General features: G+C 35.8%; 1 protein-coding gene across 1 annotated transcript in view; it reads left to right on the top strand.

The window, feature by feature from the left end:
- The first annotated feature begins 1,510 nt into the window (after window positions 1–1,510).
- The window catches only part of LOC146003378 (uncharacterized), a 194,370-nt gene continuing 174,328 nt past the window's right edge, over window positions 1,511–21,552 (top strand). The window contains exons 1-8 of the mRNA XM_083141659.1: window positions 1,511–1,658; window positions 4,512–4,653; window positions 6,400–6,525; window positions 9,539–9,684; window positions 11,440–12,856; window positions 14,742–14,880; window positions 15,688–15,895; window positions 19,904–20,125. Of these exons, the coding sequence (XP_082997785.1) occupies window positions 4,563–4,653; window positions 6,400–6,525; window positions 9,539–9,684; window positions 11,440–12,856; window positions 14,742–14,880; window positions 15,688–15,895; window positions 19,904–20,125 (2,349 nt within the window). The 5' untranslated portion in view covers window positions 1,511–1,658; window positions 4,512–4,562. The remainder of the gene's footprint in view (window positions 1,659–4,511; window positions 4,654–6,399; window positions 6,526–9,538; window positions 9,685–11,439; window positions 12,857–14,741; window positions 14,881–15,687; window positions 15,896–19,903; window positions 20,126–21,552) is intronic.

The raw sequence follows: 21,552 nt of genomic DNA, 5'->3' as shown, positions 1-21,552 counted from the left end.
TAAAGCTCATAGCAATATTAAAGGCAATTCTCATGTAGATGAATGTGCAAAGGAAGCAGTGCGTCTTCCAAATATTACGAACATATCATTATACTATACGAATCTTCTTCCTAGAGTAAAGAAGAAAATTCTTAATGAATGGTTTTATTGGTGTCGAAATGAACTTACAACAGTTGGAGAATCATAATACAGACCATTTGCTGAATTCAAAACACAAAAACCATGGTTTCATCATGTAAGTGCTACAAGAACTGTAATTGTATTAATTAATAGACTGAGAATGGGCCATTTGTGTAGGCAACATTTATCCAAAATTGGAATAACGAACAATAAGAAATGTGAATGTGGCTAGGAAAGTGCAGATGCACAACATATAATACTGGAATGCTCAAAATACAATAGAGGGAGAAATATCTTGTATAAAACTCTAAATAATCTAAAGGTTCACTTTCCAACAAATTTGTTAAGTTTAGTTGTTAATCCAGATATGCGGATTAGTTATAGTTTGTTATCATTTTTAAGGAAGTGTGACATACAATTGTAAAAGGCAAAGTGTTCTTCTTTTTTTTAAAAAAAAAATCTAATATCTGTAAAATAGGGGGGAAGGACTGTTAATTTTAATGTGAAACAATTGTGTACATTTTATGTGTATGGTTATGGACAAGAAAAGGCATAAAAGCTGTTAGGTTCCAAATAAAGGAATGAATGTATGAACAATCCAATATAGTCTGCTCTTGAAATCACATTAAAAGAACATTTTACTATAGTGGAACCACGAGCAAAACAACCTGCGCAGACCCGCGAGTCCTGTGCACCGTACCCCCGCGAGTAGGGGAGGGGGAGAATTGACCATGCTTCCTTATGGCCGAGGTGGAGGGAAGAAGGGAAAGCTGCGCGGGGACTTCTCGTCCAATGGGGAAGAAGCGAGAAGTGTCATTAAAAACATCTTTAACAGTAATTCTGCAACAGCGTCGAACATTAAGGGTAGCCACATTTAAAGTACCCCCAACATCATACCTAAATGCATACTTTGACTAAAGATAATCTATTTTTACTAGTTTTTCTTGATATATATAAAACTGGGAGGCCGCCACTGGTCCCCTCTGTCGTCGCCACTGCTTCAATTCCCTGCAAATATAGACCAGTCATACACATGATTTGTAATGCAAATTAGACTGCTGTGAGCAGTATTATATTTTTCATCCCATAATATGCTATCTGATATTTTTATCATGCAAAAAATAACATGCATGCATTTGCCTGGAATGCAGTACCACATGGGAGACCATTTATCTTTAATTTTCGGACGTATTTATGGAGTGAGCTTATCAATCTAAAAAAATCGCATTTCTTCATTTTCTCTTCGTTGCTCAAGAAAGGATTCTATAAAATAAATTTAAAAAACAAACAAACAATTCTCTGAACATATTCTGGCGATATCTCTCTACTCTGACATTGCAAAATCATCTGATACGCCTCCTGTGCTGCCATCTGTTAATTAGTGGTGAAAGTCGAAGTCAATTGTAAGTGAAAACAAGATTGCGACTGTTGAATGAAAATGGATTAAATATATTTCTTAAAAGGGGTATAAATATGTATGCAATTAATTAAGTGTAATGTTCGTTTTATAAAAAGTGAGGAATAGACCAATATAAATGGTAAGTATCGTGAGAACTTGTGTGGAATTGCGTCACATGGATTTTGTGGTCTGCTGATTGTGCAGCCATTTCACGCTAAGGGTGGTGTGTTTTGTAGTGTACTTATGTGTGTGATGCTGTAAAAGATGATGAGATTGTTTGTGTTCGATATTATAGAAGTATATTGACCGAACGAATAACGTTTTCGAAGTACGTGTAAAAGTCAACAGCGTAAACTGTTGAAATTGGTTTATATTCCGTTGTGTAATTTTCCTAAGGCACGGGCACACACACACTTGCAGTAATTAGACAAACGAGCTTATTTTACATTGAAATGTGGTTCGCAGTGACATGCATGCAACCCAAAACGTACATTTCTTTTAAATATACGATAATATTAAAATATGTATGATTTACTAGATGGAATGAATCAATTATATTGCTGACATGTACGTGAGCGATAGTGTGTTTACATTAAGGTGCATATTGTGCATGAATTTCTTCCGTGAAGCGACAGATGTTCGTGGACGTTTAGGTTCAGCTAATGGTATATGAATTTAATGCACACAAGTTGGTGTCATGCTCACACGGTTGCAGATAGGTAGTGCCATGCAACTATCCGTTGTATTCATGAATGGAAAGGCAATGATTTTTGTTGCGCAATGTTAACGTGGGAGCGAATGCAGAATGTCTCTAATTTCGTTAATATTTGGTATACTAACTAAATTTGGGCTTCTAATCACGAATCTGTTGTTAAAATGCCGTCTGGAAATTGTGAAAAAACTGATGTAAATTTAATTTTTGGTACTACTTTACTATACCGGAGACACCTGTCAATGATTTATTTCGCAACTTTTTACATTGCTAACGTACTATTCTGCATTGCGGAACATTTCTTTAGGTGAAATAATGAATTTCTAACGAAAATAATGTCTATTTCATACATTAACGAGTACTTACTGTTGTTCCTTATTTCCCACAAACCTTCCACGGGTAGCCCCAAAAACCATTGACAGTAGCCCAAAAATTCTCGATAACCCCACGAACCATCACGGAGACAAGGTATGCCTACTAGGTTAGGTTAGGCCTGTTAGGTTAGGTTCCATTAGCACTCCTTTCATTCAATTTAGCATATACGGACAATACAAGAGCATATTGTGCTCTCATTCAGAAAGCAAATGGCGGCAGCAGCAATAGCGCTTCGGAAATAGATTTTCGTAGAAATCCACATGCATTCGCATTAAAATGGATCAAAACTACATTCCCGAACATCAACAATGCTACAGAAAATGATTTGCGTAAGTACTTTCTCCTGTAAATTTGAAGAAATCCGTCTCCGGTATAGTAAAGTATTACCTATTTTTTTTTTTAAGAAAAAAAAGAAGCTCCGCATTGATTTACGAACAAAATTTTAACTATGCTTGCCTAACCAAACCTAACCTAACTTTGCCAGAAATGATTTGTGTGGCTACCTGTGAAATTTTACATGCGGCATTTTAACAACAGATTTGTGATTAGAGAATAATTTTGTTTAAATACCAAATATTAACGTAATTAAGAGACATTCTCTATATTCTTCATTCATACTTAACGTCAGATTCACTGCTACGATGGATGAAAGACGAACGATCACTAGGGACAACACATTTTTTTATATATATATAAATAAATAACCCTTTTTTGTAATAAATGACACCGGTATCAATATGTTCCTGTTTAACTATGCTTGCCTAACCAAACCTAACCTAACTTTGCCGGAAATGGTTTGTGTGGCTACCTGTGAAATTTTACATGCGGCATTTTAACAACAGATTTGTGATTAGAGGCCAAATTTAGTTAATATACCAAATATTAACGTAATTAGAGACATTCTCTATATTCTTCATTCATACTTAACGTCAGATTCACTGCTACGACGGATGAAAGACGAACGATCACTAGGTGCAACACATTTTTTTTTTTAATATAAATAAATAACCCTTTTTTTGTAATAAATGACACTGGTAGCAATATGTTCCTGTTTATATTTTGTTACATTGAACATGTATGAAAATCATTATGCAGTCACTAGCCCCCCCCCCCAAATCTAGTTCACTGCCATTTTTAAACTAGGCATAGTCTAGGTGGGGCCCGTTTACCCACTGTTCCCCCTCGAAAATTACATCGATTTTTTTTAATCGACAGATTTCAATGTTTTACATAATGTAAAATTGGTTTCTAGCATTAGAACACAAATAACGGAGATATTTGATCTCAAAGAATGGGCCACGTAAGGTAAAACCTGCAATTTTGGAGTATTTTTGAAGCCTTTTGTTACTAAAAGCTGTTTGTATTTATTTGTGCTTTCCTAATGTTGGAACAATTTTTACATTGACATCTCTCATGTATTTATTTGTGCTTTCCTAATGTTGGAAGAATTTTTACATTGACATCTCTCAATTAAAAGAAACACATTAGTTAGCACGCACCACGTGACCATACACCGTTCATTTCGCTGCTTCAGAACGTAGTGCAAATGGTGCAGGCACCAAATGAGAGAAGTAGGCGAGTGCATTCCACCGTGTAACCAACTAGATGTGTGAGTGGAGAGAGACTGCAACAAACTAGATGGGGCTAATACATCATTTTCCAATTATTGGAAACATACCTAAACAAAATCACACAGTTAGTTTTATTTTCAGGTAACAATGAAAGAAGTTAGGTCACATAGATAAAATACATTTATTATTCACAAACGCAGACATTTTATTATTATCTGTTCAAAATTCATGTTGATCCATTCCAAGTATGTTGCATTTTATTCAATATCTGTATACAGTATGTCTTAACATCTGCATATGTGGGTTAAATTTTCATTATTTCTGTCTCTTTCAGAGCAGCATAAATCATGTAATACTGAAACCTTAGCTCAAGTTCACGGATACAATGGAAATTGAATGTGGAGGTTTCACATTCTTTTCAAACTTCGACTCTGGCAATTTAGCAAAAGTAGAGTATGTTCCGAAAGTGAGAAATGGCAAGTACTGTAATTTTGTTTTCTTATATATATAATAGATGAGTGTTCCATGTAGTTTGGTTGTGAGGATCAATATAACAATTATTAAGGTTATGAGGAGTGGATTCTTACATCCACTATATTCTGTTTTTTTTCTTCTTGCTATGTTTTCCATTTTACTAAATCAGATATAATTAAAGCCTAGATTTTTATGTAACAATAATGTATGAAATACGCTGTTGCGTTCTCATTTACATTGTCTTCAGCATGGAAGAATGGCGGGACACGCACGTCAGACAAGGGTAGGTTAGGTTCCATTAGCATAAATACAATGAAAAATTATTATATACTTTGAGTAGGTAAGTTTGGCAACAGTGTATTGCATGCTGATTTATTCATGTTGGGAAAATGGCATCTTCCGTAGAGCTGCTGTTGTTATGGTAGGGTTACGTTACGTTAGGAAAACATAGTTTATTTTGTTTTTCTCTACATTTCCATACTTGACCGCCAATTATTACATGCAGATTTGTGATTAGGAGGTCTCAGTTAGTGAGTAGGCGAAATTTCATAAAAATTGGAAAGTGGTCCGATATTGTAAACTCCTTCCTTCATTTTCTTGTTTCTTGCTTTGAACGCACCCAGCAGTTCATTTCTTATTCTAGTCTCAAACAGATGTTGGAGCTGCTGTTGCTGCAGGTAATCAAGCAGAAAATGGAATTTGTGCCACATCAAGTATTCCTTATACTATTTAACTTGATATTTACAAAAATCCCAAAATATGTAATATGTATTTGGTATGGTGTGTGAATAAAATATGTACAGTAGAACCTCGATTTTACATTTTTATGGAACCAAGGTGAAAGAACTTTAAATGCAGGAGAAATGTAAGCCTGTTGCTACACTATTTTTTTTTTTTTTTAAGGCTACCAATATTTTGACAGCATAATGATTATTAGGGTATGTAACAGGGTTTGTGGAACCCCAATTTTACATTCTGCTTAAATGCAGTGATTTTACATTATAATGCAATCTTCATGGTTCCAATCACTGGTGTACACAGAGGGGGGCAGAAGGGGCTACAGCCCCCTCTGAAATTTTGAGGAAATCAACATCTTCAAACAAAATCAGTGAAGAACTCTGTTAAAAACCATAGTGGTAAATGCAAAGTTGCCTTAAAATAACCCCCAATTGCTATTTTACATAATGAAAAGTTTTCAATGCACAAAATACCTTCTGATGTATCCTGCCCTCCTAGAAAGCAGTTATTCACTATCCACCTTTACAATTCCAGCCCCTTCCGAAAATAGAATCCTGTGTACGCCAGTGGTTCCAATGGGGCAAAATGTTATCATATTTCCCCAGATTTTACGTGTTCCTGCAAATAAATATCAAGCTTATTTATTATCTTGCACTGATTCTAGGACAGTGATGCCCAAGTTATTAAAGCCGTAGATCATGCCCTTGCTTTCCAAAACATGTGTTGTGCCTTCGCTTCAATATTCTGGGTCGATGTATGTGTGAGACGTGATCGTATTTTTGTAGTCGACAACTTATCTACTGATGGTACCTGCGATGTGGACAGTTTAACATACTGAAGGTGTCTTTGCAAGATTTCATTGCAGTAATTGCTCTCCATTTACGGTCTGAGTATTGTTTGCACTATTTGTAATTTTTTATGTTTGACTTGCTAATATTTCGAGTATTAATCTCTCAACATTACATCAATATGTTTCATTTTCCTAATGGTGGTAATTTTCTTTCTTTCAGAAGGTACTGGAAAGGGAGGAAACAGTGATGGCCCTGAGCAGGTGTTCAAAGTGTGGACAAGGCCAGATTGCGCAGGGACAGAGTTTGAGAATGGAAACCGAACGTGGTTTTATTTTGGCATAAGAGGTTGGTGTTGTTATTTATTCCCTGTATTGTGTATGTTTTTTTGATGCATTTTTTATTCCTGTAAGTCCACTTTGTGCTAACCGAGACTGGACCTACAATAAAAAGTGGGATCTGAACCACTATATGCCTCGTATGGGTATCAAACCCAGGGCTTCTTGAATAGAAAAGGCAGGCACTTCTTCTTTGTAGCTTATCAGTGGGGATTTATTTATTCTTACTTTTTGGACTTTTAACCACTGATAATTTTAAAATACCAACATTTCGGAGACTGAATCTGTAGGGTAGCGTGTAGTCTGTTAAATCGTATGGTGTCTCTAAGTCTCTAAATGGTTGCCCTAGAGGATTATTCTCGGTGGCCAAGTCTCCACCTCGTCTGTCGGTCACAATGACCTCTATGTACATGAAGTTGGCAGGGAGGATTATCAGTGGCCCAGGCTCCACCTTGTCAAAGGATTGATGCTGTAGGATATCAACCTCCAAAAAATGAAAAATCTCCTTCAGTGGTGCTTATGTGCTATTGTCAGACCCTGAATGGTTGTGGACATACAGTTCTCCCAGTGCATGTGTGAAGTCATGTAAATGGATAATAAACCTTTTCGAGCAAGGCCTCATCTCCAGGAAGCTCGGTGCCTAGCGACCTGTTGAGTGAGATGAGTCAAGGCAAAATGGATAATAAACCTTTTCCTGCTCCCACAAAAATAGGCTATAATTAGGCTGGAGAGTTCAATGAACTAACCGATCTCTAATTATGCACAGGTAATGATCAGGCTGGAAAGTTCATACGAAGTAACCGATCACTGATCATGTTTAAAGTAAACATCAACTGACTGAAAACCTTGAAGTCATGTAAAAGTGGTTATTGTACAATGTATATGAATAATCTATAGAGACACTCCGTGGGATCTTAGGTGTATGGAGAGATAGTGTCCGAATTGTGTACGCTGGTCATGTTGTTGTTTATGATTTTTGAAGTTTGTATTTTTGTACAATTTTGTTCACTATTTTTTGTGTTTTTGTTGTCTTCTATGGATAAATGTATGACATGTGGTTGCCTTTGGTGTAGTGCTGCCATCTATTGTTTTTTGAAAAAGTTTCTGACTAATGGTGTCCATATTGGTCTCATCTCTAAACTAGGTCGGTTCAGTTGCTGCAGTCATATGTGATGTTTCCTTGAATTTTCTGTTGTAGCTAGTTTCTTCCCTGTTTATTATCTGTGTTTTATCCCATTGTATTCTGTGGCTGCTTTTCCATGCTTGAGCCGCTACCTTCGAACTTTCAAAGTATCCCAGCCTGAGGTTTGTTTTGTGTTCCCCCACCCTTGCTTCGAGTGTTCTGCATGTTTCACCAATATATTCTCTCTCGCATTCACGTGGGATGCTGTAGATTACATTTTTTGTTTTTATATTGGGTGTGTAGGGTTTAATGTGGACCATTTTGAAGCATTGTGTTACAAGATGTAATCTGTTGCTATAAAGCAGATTAATCATTATAAACTGACATGGGTATATTGGTTCATCCATAATTTTTTTATATAAAGCAAGTAATGTAATCCAAGAGTATTCAAGTTGCAAAATGAATGAGCAGTTCACTTCCACTTTTGGATTCGGTTCTTGTGATTCCACACCCAAAAAAGATTTAGTTTAGAAACCTTTCATTCTTATGATTCTCAGTCTTGTGCAAAATTATGGTTCCTTGAAATTTCTGTAATAAATTTTCACTTTTACAATACTTGATATTAGAAAGAATATCAAAGTAAAACTTGCAGTTCAAATATCTGATTGATTAATAAAGTACATTGATAATATGATCATAATTATCAGAGAGGTTGGTGAAAATGAGGTTATCGTCTATTATTTTATAAATCTTAGTCTTGTTGGCATTTCGTGCAGAAGTCCTATATGCAACAAAACTTTCTCCAGATGCTGTGTACTTATAAATGTAAGCAAGAAAGCAGCATTTTCTACGACACCATAAATCTGCCAGAAAATGAAAAATTGTGTATGGTTTATGAACTTTTTCTGTTGTTTTTATATTGTGGAGTTCTGTTATGGTGAAATAATGTACCTCTGTTACCTTAGCCTGAAGGCTAGATGCACGTGATTGTAGCACCCAATACATTTGATGCCGATTGTAACTTTCCATTTTACTCTTCAAATTTTTAGGTGTTCTTGTGTGTGTAGAATGAAATTTGCTAACGAAAAGTTGTGAAAGTGAATATGCATAATAACTAACGGATTATATATTTAATTGGAAAAAAAAACAAGGTTCAAAAGCAAAAATTATGATGATAAACATGTCTGGAAAAAAATCATTTTTGGAGTGGAAAACCTGGAAATGTAAGGGAATTTCATAATAAAAAATCATAGCATCCCCAATTACAGTTATATGAGTACATTCATTAAGATAGTAAGAACCTTTGTGATACAGTTTTGAACATGGCATGCCAATTCCAGTGGTCCCTGATTTGATCCATGGGCTGGACATGAGTGTTCCTTCACCCATATCATCATTCATCCCCATCTTCGGAATTTGCCAAAAGTTGCAGAAAAGTAAAGTAAAATAAACCAAAGTAATTAAGATAGGGAATGGGCTGTTTACTTTATTCACGAAACAGCTGTGTTTCATTAGTAAGTTCTAATGTAAACCATGAGATGGAATGAACCTTATGCCTTATAAAACAACCACGACAGTCACATTGTGTACTTTTGTTTTACTGCTGGTCTTCAAGTCCCAATTTTTTGATTGACCTTGGTTCTTCTTCATGGATGGAAGATTAAATACAATATGTGGTAAAAAAGGGTGAAACATAGTTTAAAAAAATAAACTGGATTGAATGGTGTAAGAACTAGGTCCTTTGATCATGTCAGTGACTTGGTGAAATGGCAAACAATTTCCTGGTGAATGTTGCATGTATTTCTTGGTTGCTTTTATGATACTAGCAACATGTGGTGTGAAATATATTTGGGCAAATATGAATTATGTTTTTTAAATTATTGTGCATGCATACTTTCAGGTGGACCACCCCAGACCTTGATAAAACTAAACATTATGAATATGAATCGCCAGGCAAAACTATACAGTCAAGGCATGCAGCCCGTGTACAAGATTGTCCCTGGAAGACCGCACTGGGAAAGGATTAAGGAAAAACCCACCTATGCCGTAAGTTTGGGATGTGGACATTTATTTTGATGTGCTTATACAATGTCTGGCTTTAAATTCCTCTCCGTTTCTATTTTCTTTGTTCATACTTTTTAAAATGTTTGTATATCTAATTGAGATATTGTTGAAATAGATACAACAATTGCATCTTCCCATTGGTTAGTGTCAGTTCTTAATATGTGCTGGAGTTACAAAGGTGAATTTTGAAATACCAGAAATCAGTATATTGAAGTGCATGCAAGTGAACCATCAATAGTGTATGTGAGATATTGGTATGGAAATAACTAAAGCTACAAATATGATCAGTTTTTAGGGATGGGATGATATGAAATGTTGGCCGATACTGACATTTAGAGGCACATATTTTTGGTAAATAAAAAAGCAGAATTTCAGTACAAGAACAGAGCCAATTTCTGGTTCAAAGCAGTAAATAAAATGAAATTTGCTGTCATAATGCTAAAAAAGCGGTATATAAAATGACATTTTGGTTATAAATAAAATGTGAATATAATCCAAAATTTGATTTAAAAACTGCACTTACTACACAAAATAAGCATATCCCTTCTAATAGCACATTTATGTTGTTACCAGAATATTAAGTTTATTCCTGTATAAAGGGCTCCATTTTTGCTTCTCAAATATTTGCAGCAGAATTAATAAATTTTCCGTGAATTGCATAACTTACAGGATAACTGTAACTTCAGAAATTGTCGTGTTGGTAAATAAACACTAAATTTCGTGGTTAAGAGTCTATTTCGCATTTTGCATCATTTTGTGACAAAACAGGGTAGGAAAAATGCACCGCACACCTTTCAGAAACATGAAAAATTAACATTACCATGTGCTATTTCGTGTTTTCGTCAAAAACTAAATGCGCATGCCTCTACCGATCTGATATATATTTCTAAATGGTTCTTGAAGAATCTAGATGGGCCATTCACCATCTTAATAAATGTGTGTTAACACATGCATACAATGCAAAAGAAGCTGCATATTTATAGAATTGATTTTAAGAAAAGTAGGGCATGGACATTGTAGTTTATACCTAGATATGCATAAAAGTTATAACAAAATGGCAGAATATTGCACTAAATTATAAGATATTTATAGATATATTAGATTGGTAAAATTATCGGTAATTTTACCGATACACCAATATGACTATATAGACTGATATAGAGTACTGGTTAATCTGTCCCATCCGTAGTTTTTGTGTTTGTTGCTCCATGCATGTTTACCATAATTTGACTTTAAAATAAACAGGAGTTCCCATCTGAGACAAGGAGAATATTAAAATAACTGCCACTATCAAGAAATTAACTTTTTCATATACTACTGGTGAACATTTAATAAAAGTTGCACATTTTTTGCCCATGAATGTGTTGCCCAGTATTTTGCAGAACTTGCAAAGTATTCATACTTTGGAAAATTATCACAGTGATTGATTTTTAAGTAATACATTGGCATTGCCTTAGTCCTAATTTTTAGGGAAGGATAAGTCAGCTTCAGTTTATTTACCGTCCTATGTGTCAAATATAAAAATTTTCCCTCTGGGTTAGTGTTACTTGCTGTACATTTTAAGACATATAATTTACAATTCTAAATCTTTTCTTTTATTCCTGTAAAATTTACTAAAGTGAAGTCTTATGATTTTTGCACCCTTCCTGCATTCCATCAGTTATCTTTCATATTGCAGTTTAAGAAGCATTTTCACAGTAGTGTGTGTATATAAATATTTATTTTTTCATTTCACAGGTGGATGATAAGAATTTCATCTTGAGCTTTGAAATTCGAATGCCAGATAACGTTGAGTCTTCCCTATATGTGGCATTTACATATCCTTATACCTATACTGAGCTGCAGAGTATGCTGAAAACTATAGATAAACGTTGTGAAAAATACGAATTGCTGTACAGTGAAATAGGCTCTGGTGATTGCATATATTATCACCGGGAATGTGTGTGCTACTCTTTGGACAGAAGAAGAATTGATCTCATCACCATATCATCTCATCATGGGATAACGGCCGAGAGAGAAGTACGGCTGAAGGACTTGTTTCCGGAAGAAAATGTTCCTCGTTCGTTCAAGTTCGTAAACAAAAAGGTGGTGTTTGTTAGTGCCAGGGTTCATCCCGGGGAGACACCCTCGAGTTTTGTGTTCAATGGATTCCTTAACTTCATTCTTCAAGAAGATGACCCCATCGCTGTTACACTGAGGAAGAAATATGTTTTTAAATTAGTTCCTACCCTCAATCCGGATGGTATTGCAAGGGGACACTATCGCACCGACACGAGAGGTGTAAATCTTAACAGGGTCTACCTGAATCCATCCTTAGTTTTCCATCCATCGGTGTATGCAGCGAGAGCGCTGATACGTTATTACCACCATGGTAAGGAAGTGGAGGATATTATTGAACCTGAGGATGATGCTAGTCATGAGAATCAACAGTACGCAGATTTGTCTTCTGATCTCTCTAGTCCCGACCTGAATTCTTCCCTCATCTCGTGTGATGGTAGTTCAGCAGCCCCAAACAAGTCTCTACTGGATGCTCCTGTTTCTCACTTGCAAGCTAAAAGTCCTTTTTTAGAAGAAAGGAAGCAACGAGAAACTAGTGCAGCTCTCGTCCAGCAGATGGCAGCTCCAGGCGAAAGTTCGGATGCTGGTAAGGAAAGCAACAATGCCCTTAAAGAAAAGAATGTGGATAAATGCTCCACTTGTAATAGAATCTTCTGCGAAATCTCCGGGGAGCATCACTGCATTAAGCGTGGCAACTTTTCCAACGTGAACGAGTCAAGGGAGGATGTGCAGAATGCTCTGAACGTGGTCGGAGGGAGAGGAGAGAATGCCGAAATCTTCGACGAGTCGACTCGGTTTAGCTTTACGTCGCCGGCGGTGTCAGATTCTACGCACATGTCGGTTGCTCCTCGGAAGTGGCCAGGCAGCAATTTTGAAACTTGGTTCATTGCAGCAGACAGCGACTGCAGCAGTAGCGCCGATTGCTTCTCTAAACAGTTTGCCAACTTGAACGACAGCGAGGATGGTGTCAGATCGCACTTTGTTCCCGAACGGAATGTTAGTCTTCCAGCAAAGTCAAGTGGGAAGTTGGAAGTGCGGAAAGATGATTCAGGTCTCTTTCTGTACGTCGATCTCCACGGCCATGCATCAAAGAAAGGTAAGGATATTATTTAAGGAACAAATAACCTTTTTTTATTTGTATATATTTATTTACATCTAGGATTGAGAATTGAATACCACAAATTTCATATTTAGTTCCTATCCAGAGCCATGGATATTAGTGTTGATTTTCATTCATGTCATCAGCTCATCACGCATTCTCACTAGTATGGAGGTCTGTTTTATGTAACTTATGCACATAAAAGCTAACCAGGACTGAACCTAAAGTTAAGTAGAGATAAAATCTACTGAAAAGGGTTGGTCAATATGCTATTGCCATTGCGATCAGAAGAATTTAAAAATCTGAATAACTGATCGGTAGAAGACAAATCATTGGTGATGTAGGCTTTATGAATCCATTAACTGGAATTCCATCATTCAAATTATCAGTTATTGGAATATATATAAAAAATAGATGGAACAACTTTCACTCATCCATAGGCATTCAAGTCTCCCACGCTCTAGCATGAATATAATTTTAATGTGACAATAATCATAGACAGACATAAAATATCCATCCTGACAGTTTCAGCCCACAATCATCTGTTTCATTATCAAGTATTACTGTATTGGTAAGATAGACTAAACTATATTTTAACATCCAGATAAAGACTATGTTTACTTAAGTTTCAATTTAACTGTGTCTTACACCTGACAATCCGTATTTGAGATCCCCACTACCACACACAAATTATGGTTATACATGAACTACTGGGCTTCGAAAATATATCACTCGTTTTGCCTGTTCCAAGTGTTATGCGCTCGAGTAAGGAAGCTCTCAATTCTGTATGCTGTCTAGTGTCATCCATGTAAACTATTTGGCCCTTGAGTGAAATGCTCTTCCTTGAATCTACGTGGTAGAGTCAAGAATAAACCGAACTTTGCTAGTAGTTGGCAATCCTGTAGCTGCACAGACTGATGTATTAGAACACAGTACACAGTGGTGATTGTAAGTAGCAGGATATGACACTGTAAATGACTTGTTAGGCCATGCTGTTGGATTGGGACAAGCAAGAACAGCAGGTGAACATTAAATCATGTGTTAAACCAGGCAAGACAAGGTGTATGTTGCCATTCTTGAATATCTTTATGGTGCAGTGCAATGAAAGAGCTCTCATCTGTGGCAGGGAGACCACTGGATTCTCCGCCAGCCGATTTTGGAGAGAGAAAGCTCAGGGCACCTGTCCTTCCACAGCCTCCATACTCACCAGACCTTGCTGCAGCTGATTACCACCGGTGATCAAGGGATACAGAGTCACCTCGGCTGAAGAGATCAAGATATTCATGACCCACCCGTAGGATTGTTTTGACAAGTGGTCCGATACTGGCAGAAGGGTGTTGTTGCCCAAGATGCTTACCTTGAATGTTTTTTTTTTTTGTAAAAGCTTGAGTTTCATGTATAATGAAAGTGCAGAAGTTCAGTTTTTTTTTTATTGTACCACATAGATGTATCTGAATTATCCTGATAATAATATCAGGATATGACTTATACATACATATTGTAAATATTTAAGCAGCTGGTAAATAGGCATATTTTGATCCTCTAAAAGTTCTCTAAAATGGCAGCACTCAATATAATAATAAAAATTGTTCAGATTTATAGTTAACGCTTAGTATTTACATTGTGTATATTTAAGAATCCATAGAAGTGTGTGCACTTTCTTTACAAAAAAAATGTAAAAATCACTTTAGTATTTACTTGGTACATAAGGACATTGGTATACAACTGTAATTTTCTCTCCATCAAGCTTGTTGGAAACATTTGTAGCTTTCTCAAAGTATCTATTGTTACTGAAGTTTCTTTTGTCTGAATTGTGCTATTAATAAATGTTTGTAGTGTGTAGCTTAAAGTTTAGTACACTATATACAATTTTACCTTTCAGGTATTTTTATGTATGGAAATCACTTTGAGAAGCTCGAGGATCATGTGGAATGCATGCTGCTTCCTAAGTTGATGTCACTGAATTGCGCAAACTTCCATTTTTCCGCTTGTAACTTTACTGAAAGAAACATGTATTTGAGGTATGTCTCCCTATATGGAACTTCTTGCCTTGTACCTTTTACCTTTCTACATGAAGCACACCTCACCAACCTAATATCTACCCATTAATATTCATTCAGTTCCCTTTTATGCCAGATTGTTAGCAGTTTTATGGTCATGCAAATTTCCGTTTTGGCAGAAACACGAAATGTAATATTACACTCTGTAATGCCAGTTTTTTTTTATGGTTTTGACAGGTGTGAGGTACATTTTCCTACCACGTTTTGTCACAAATGATGTAAAATAAGGTCTTAAACACAAGGTTTAGAGTTTACTTTACACAATGCTTTCCACAACCAGAATTATCCTGCAAGTTATGCCAATCCTAGGACATGATTAATTGTACTGTAAAATTTGGCATGGAAAAATGGACTTCTGTCCACAGGAATGAACTTAATAATACTCAAGTAATGTGATATTTGAATGGATATTTCTATTATCTATAAGTATAGTTTTAATATCAAATTTGCAGGTTTTTTTTATTTTTTAATAAGGCTTTTGATCCCAAAACGTGCAGTTTTTGTACCGAAATCTTGATCTTGATGTGTTATTCACCATAAATGTGTGTGTCCCAGCCAGTTTCCTTTCTCTATTGATGACAACTGATTCATTTATTAGTGCCATCAAAATTTTATCTTTGCAGTAGTACACATCTGGCATTTCATTCATTAAAATTGAAATAATCATATAAATTTAATGTACACAGTTGGTCCGACCTATTATGCAAGCTTTAAACAAATTGTAACTATCCCCTGACAATTAAATTGATGTTATGATTCTTATTTCAGGGACAGGCATGATGGTCTTAGTCGTGAGGGTTCGGGAAGGGTGGCTATGTTGAAGGCCACTGGGCTTATCCGCAGCTATACATTAGAATGCAATTATAACACTGGAAGAACAGTTAATATGTTGCCTCCCTGCCCTAGAGATATGAACAAACCACCTGTTCAAAGCTACATAGTGACCCCGAAATACACACCATACATTTTTGAAGAGGTAAGTTTTTTTATTAACTTTTTTCTTTTTAAAAGCAGAGTTTGAAATTGGTGGTTGCAAAAAAAAATGCAATTCTAAATTTTAGTTTGTTGCCTATTTTAATGAAGTAGTTTATCAGTTTTGGCATAAGTTATGAACATGAGCAAAAAGTGTCATGGATATTTATGATTCACGAACATGCAGTATCTATTTTATCTAAAGATATCCATTTCGCAGGTATGTGGAGAAAGATAATGTAATTGAATCAACTTACTTTTTCCACATAGTTTCTTTCCTGCTCTCAATTTCACCAACCTTCTGGTAGCTTTGTCAGGCATGTACATGTGAATGAAATCAATCTCTGTCCAAAAACCAAATTGAAAAATGAGCAGTGAGTCGACTCGATTATTGCAAAATGGACTGTTTCATTTATGATGTATAGATCAAATAATTTGTGTGAAAGATTAAAGTTGTGTTTAAACTGTCAAACGGGATGTAACATATTTGTGAACTGTTAATCAAGAATTTTTGTCTTTTAAGCAAAAGTGAGGAAATATTTTTAAATCGATCTTTAGGGGCATGCATATTTCGTTTTTGACGAAAAAACTAAATTTGAAAAAACACATTGTAGTGTTAATTTTTCATGTTTTTGAAAGGTGTGAGATGCATTTTGTGACCATGTTTTGTCACGAAATAATGCGAAATGAACTGCAAAAAGCGAAATTAACTTTTAAACATGAAATTTAGGGTTTATTCACCGATGCGGCACCTTCTGAGGTCTGAATTATCCTGAGAGTTATGCAATTCCCGGAAATTGATTAATTCTGCTGTTAATATTGGAGAAACAAAAATTGATTCCTTTACACAGAAATAAACTTAATACTCGGATAACTACATAAATGTGCTATTAGAAGTGAAATGTTAATTCTGTGGAATAAGTGTAGTTTTTAAATCAAATTTAGGATTATATTCACAATTTTAAAACCAAAATGTCTTTTTATATACCACTTTTGATCCAATTTTTCACCGCTATAACACCGATATTTTATTTTATTTACTGCTTTTGAACCCGAAATTGACTCAGTTTTTATACGAAATTTTGCTTTTTTATTTACCAAAAATATGTGCCTCTATCGATCTTTATTTCATTTGTTTCAATATACTTTAGTGTGGTCTTAAAATATGCAGAAAATGTTTTTGTTTTTATAGGGGCTGAAACGACACCAGTGCCAATACTCTTTACTAAACCCCACTGATACTTAAAAATGCAACAATTCAAATTCAAAACAAATTTAAATTTGTTACTTTTCCTTCGGTGCTATATCAACATTAAAATGCTGACCAAGGCAAACTTTTATAGTATAGAAAATATACATAAAAACGTAACGTTTCCACCCTCTAACAGGGTCTTCTTCAGACGAAACTTCACAATAAATTGATGAACGTTACAAAACATCATCTTATATATACACTCCCAGACAGGGTCCATACACAAACCAACACGAAGGCACCAGTCCTTATCTTAACATTTCATTTCAGGAATTCCTGAGTGTAAAATCTCCTGACAGGTACCTGGTAAGATCATTTTGTAGGTTAGTCGCGTGTTACTCACAAATCCAGAATATAAAAAAGGAATTTAGTTAAAAATTGTACTTATGTATGTGAGTATAGTGCTCTTATTGTAGAATGACGTTTCAGAGATTGACTATCTCTTTCCTCAGGTTCGTATAAAAAACTAAGTACTTGGCATAGTACTGCGTCAAAAATGTAATATGAGGATTGTGGTTAAGGGTTGGTTAGGATACATTTAAAATATTAAGTTTTTGCTATTAGAAGTACGTAAAAACCAAGTCATTGGGTAGGAAAGGCCAAACCTGCAGGTTGCATTGTGATTAATGCAGGTTTTTTAGATTTTTAACTTTTTTTACCTGTGAATAGGTCTACTGTACAAGTTTTTTTTTTAGGGAACGACTTGGTTTTTACGTACTTCTAATAGCAAAAACTTAATATTTTAAATGTATCCTAACCAACCCTTAACCACAATCCTCATATTACATTTTTGACGCAGTACTATGCCAAGTACTTAGTTTTTATACGAACCTGAGGAAAGAGATAGTCATTCTCTGAAACGTCGTTCTACAATAAGAACAATATACTCACATACGTAAGTACAATTTTTAACTAAATTCCTTTTTTATACCTGGTAAGAGTCTGGCCTTATCAATACCTCCTCTAATGGACCTAGAATTCCTTTTCTCGGGACTCCTTCCTTCCTCTTTTCTTTCTTGGTTTTTCTTCCTTCTTCTTTCCTCCTTCCTTTCTCTCATCCTTTCCACTCTATCTAGCACTCCTTTCCATTCTTTGTTAATTTTCAGCCCCCCTTCCAGTTCATTATTTCTTCTCCTTTTTTCTCTATTTCCTTGGCCTCAATCCACTTCCTCACTATTCCTCTCTTCTCCCTCCCTATCCTCCTAGCCTTCTCCCATTCTATGTCATGTCCCGTTTCTTTTGTGTGCTTGACTATAGCATTTTTCTCCCTCTTTAATCTTATGTCATCCTTATGTTGCTTCAACCTGTCTTTCAGTCTCTCTTTTGTTTCCCCTATGTGCACACACTCACATTCCTTGCACTGAACCTCATATATTAGCCCTTCCTCTTCCTCCTCTCTGCTTTCTTTATTCGTCTTGTTCGCTCTCCTGAAAAAAAATACTGCGGCCTCCCTTTCTGTACGTTTTTATGCCCACCTTTGTAAGTACTTTACTTATCGTCTTTGTGGCTTTACCCATACTCCTTATACCAAACCACCTACCTCTCTTTTTCTTTCTCTTTCCCCCTCTCCTGTTTCTTTATCTTCTTTCATCCTTCTTCTTGTGTTCACGTCAAGTCTGTCTTCCTTTTTGTACCCATTCTTTTCTAGTTGCTCCCATTTTGCTCTCCTTTTCTTCTTCTTTCATGCATATTTTCTTGATTCTGTCTTCCATATTCTTTATCAAAAATTATTTTTGTCCCCTCACTCACATCACTTCTTTTGTGAAAGAAGACTCCTGCTGCACACTTTTTCTGATGCCACGAGGTCTCAATCTCTTTCCTCTCTCCCTTTTCATCATTATATCTAGGAAACTTATCTTCTCTTCTTCTATTTCAAGTTCCAGTAATATCCCTCGTGCTTCATCTTCTGTTTCTTTGACAAATATGTCCAGCTTCCTTCTTGTTCCCCTCCCTCCCTCCCCTCTACTATATGTCCCCTCTTGATGCTTGGGAACATGTTGGAGGGTGGAAATGTTACGTTTTTATGTATATTTTTTATACTATAAAAGTTTTCCTTGGTGAGCATTTTAATGTTTTATTAACATGGAAACACAAGGCTTAACGCTGTTGCTATATCGTATCATATATATATCTTTTTGCTTTAAAATGTTCAAGAATTGCAACAGAATATCATGTAATGCAATCACAAAATCCAGTTTTTCACACAAGATAAAAAGAAACTGATTTTTCATAGTTTCCAGGATAATTAAATTCAGGAGAAGTGCCACACAACATTTTCGCAAACCCTGTGAAAGATCAAAATGCTGAAAAAGCATCAGCTGGCATTAGAAAATGATACCAATACCGGTGTCTGTCGACTCCTTCCTAACTGAAATAGTATATTGCATGCAAGAGGATATAATATATATATAATTTATAAATATAATTGTCTCTCTAACTGGAGTGGAATTACATACATACTAATATTAACAACTTTTAAATATTACCATTTTCATGCATTGGTAAGCACTATTTTTTTTTTTTTTATGATACTTTTCTACCTCTTTAGTTGATGATGACTGTGAGGATGGATTTACAAAATAGGAAGAAACTCATGCCTGACCAGCATTCGAACCTGGGTCCTCTGGTTTAGTAGTGTGTGCTGTCAACCACTCTGTCCCAGAGAACTCTTTAACAGTTTGCAGTCATAACTTGTTGCTTGTATTAAGTGTCCATTATGCACAGCAATTTCAGTGACTTGTGTTTGTATCTGTGTTGTAGGTTGGACGTGCTTTAGCAATATCAATTCTTGACCTTGCTGGTAATAATCCGTGGAGTCGGGTTCCCAATTCTGACTTCAAGAGTATTTTTGGTCTGCGTGCATCGTTGAGAGAATATTGTTCATCCGAAAACTTCCTCTCGCATAAGAGCAGCACCCAGAGAAGCCAGAAAATCATTTCTTCGCAACAGCAGCGGAAACAGGGTATAGCGTCGTCGTCTCAGGTAGGAAAATATTTTTCAGATTTACATGCAATCTTGCATAAATTTTCTCTAATAAAATTCAGAAGCATTAAGGAATATCATACAGCTCATTGTGCACCTGTGTGTAGATTTTGGAACTATTGTATGTGAACGTAATCAGATAGCCACTAATATTGCATGACACGACTGTTCATAATGTAACCTTGTCTCGTCTTCGATTCTACCTTTCTGTTACATTCATGGTCTCTTGTATGTTCATAATTAAAGATCATACTGGTGGAATAGTGCATTATCCAGTTTTTATGAATATTTGTGATGCACAAGCTTTTGTTCTTGTTGCAACTTGTAACTGCAAGTTGGCATTCAGTTGTTCATATTAATGTTCGATTCTATTTCCTAAGATTCTCTTAATATGCTTATTAAAGAAGAAGTCACACTGAAGCAACAGGCGACATGTGTTGTTTGAAGATTTCCCCAATCAAAGGCAGGCTTGTGAGGTCTGTCATGCCACTATGGTGTGAAAAGTTGCTGCTGATTGGCACGCTCCCAAACAACAAGTGCCGCCTGTTGCTTCAGTGTGAATTCTTCCTTAGAGTGTAGTGGAACCAAAATTTTAAATTTTTTCCTCATTTTATATTTTATCCTCATGATCCCAGTAGAACAAAATGTTACTAAATTGTACTAGATTTTTCGTTTTCCTGCATTGTAAGTTCTCTTTTGTTGGTCTCGTGAAAAACATTTGGTTCGTCCGAATACCTAATTGATGTATCTATCTATAGTGGAACATGGAAATAAACAGACAAGACAATTATTTTCTAATGTGGATTTTGCATTAACCTTCTACTTTTTCTATGGCACTCCGGTCCGTATTTGGTCCATGGCATCCCCAATCTTCCTCTTCCATCACATCCTATCTAATGCTGCTCCTTTCCAGTTCCTAGTTCTAAGCAGTTGTACTGCATCTGCCCCATCTGTTTCTGGGTCTCCTCAATGATCTTTTCCCTCTAAATCTTCCTTGCATCCCTTCTTGTAGATTTGGCTTTCATCCATCCTGATTACATGTTCTGCCCACTCTAAGCTTTTAGCTCTTATATCAGTTGAGATGGGGACATCTTTGTAAAGTTGAAATAATTTCTGATTGATTCTTATTCTCCAAATATCTTGCACTTTTACTGTTCCAAATATTTTCTGTTCAAACAAATCACCATTTTAGCTGAGCTTTGATTATAGGTCCACTTTTCACTCCCATATATCATTATGCTGTGAATTAGGGTTTTATACAAAGAAACTTTGGCTCTATGGTTTACGCCATGATATTTAATTGATAGTAATGAGAAGTATGCTTTATTGGCTCTTTGCATTCTATTTCTTACTTCTATCATCTCATGATTTTTGTCTGTGATGAATACTCCTAAATAAGGGAAACTCAAGTTTCCCTCTTTGCATTA

Source organism: Lepisma saccharinum, chromosome 20 (assembly GCF_977018435.1).
Source record: "Lepisma saccharinum chromosome 20, izLepSacc3.1, whole genome shotgun sequence".
NCBI lineage: Eukaryota > Metazoa > Arthropoda > Insecta > Zygentoma > Lepismatidae > Lepisma > Lepisma saccharinum.
Note: the sequence above shows the minus strand (reverse complement) of the source record. Positions and strands in the feature narration are given on the sequence as shown.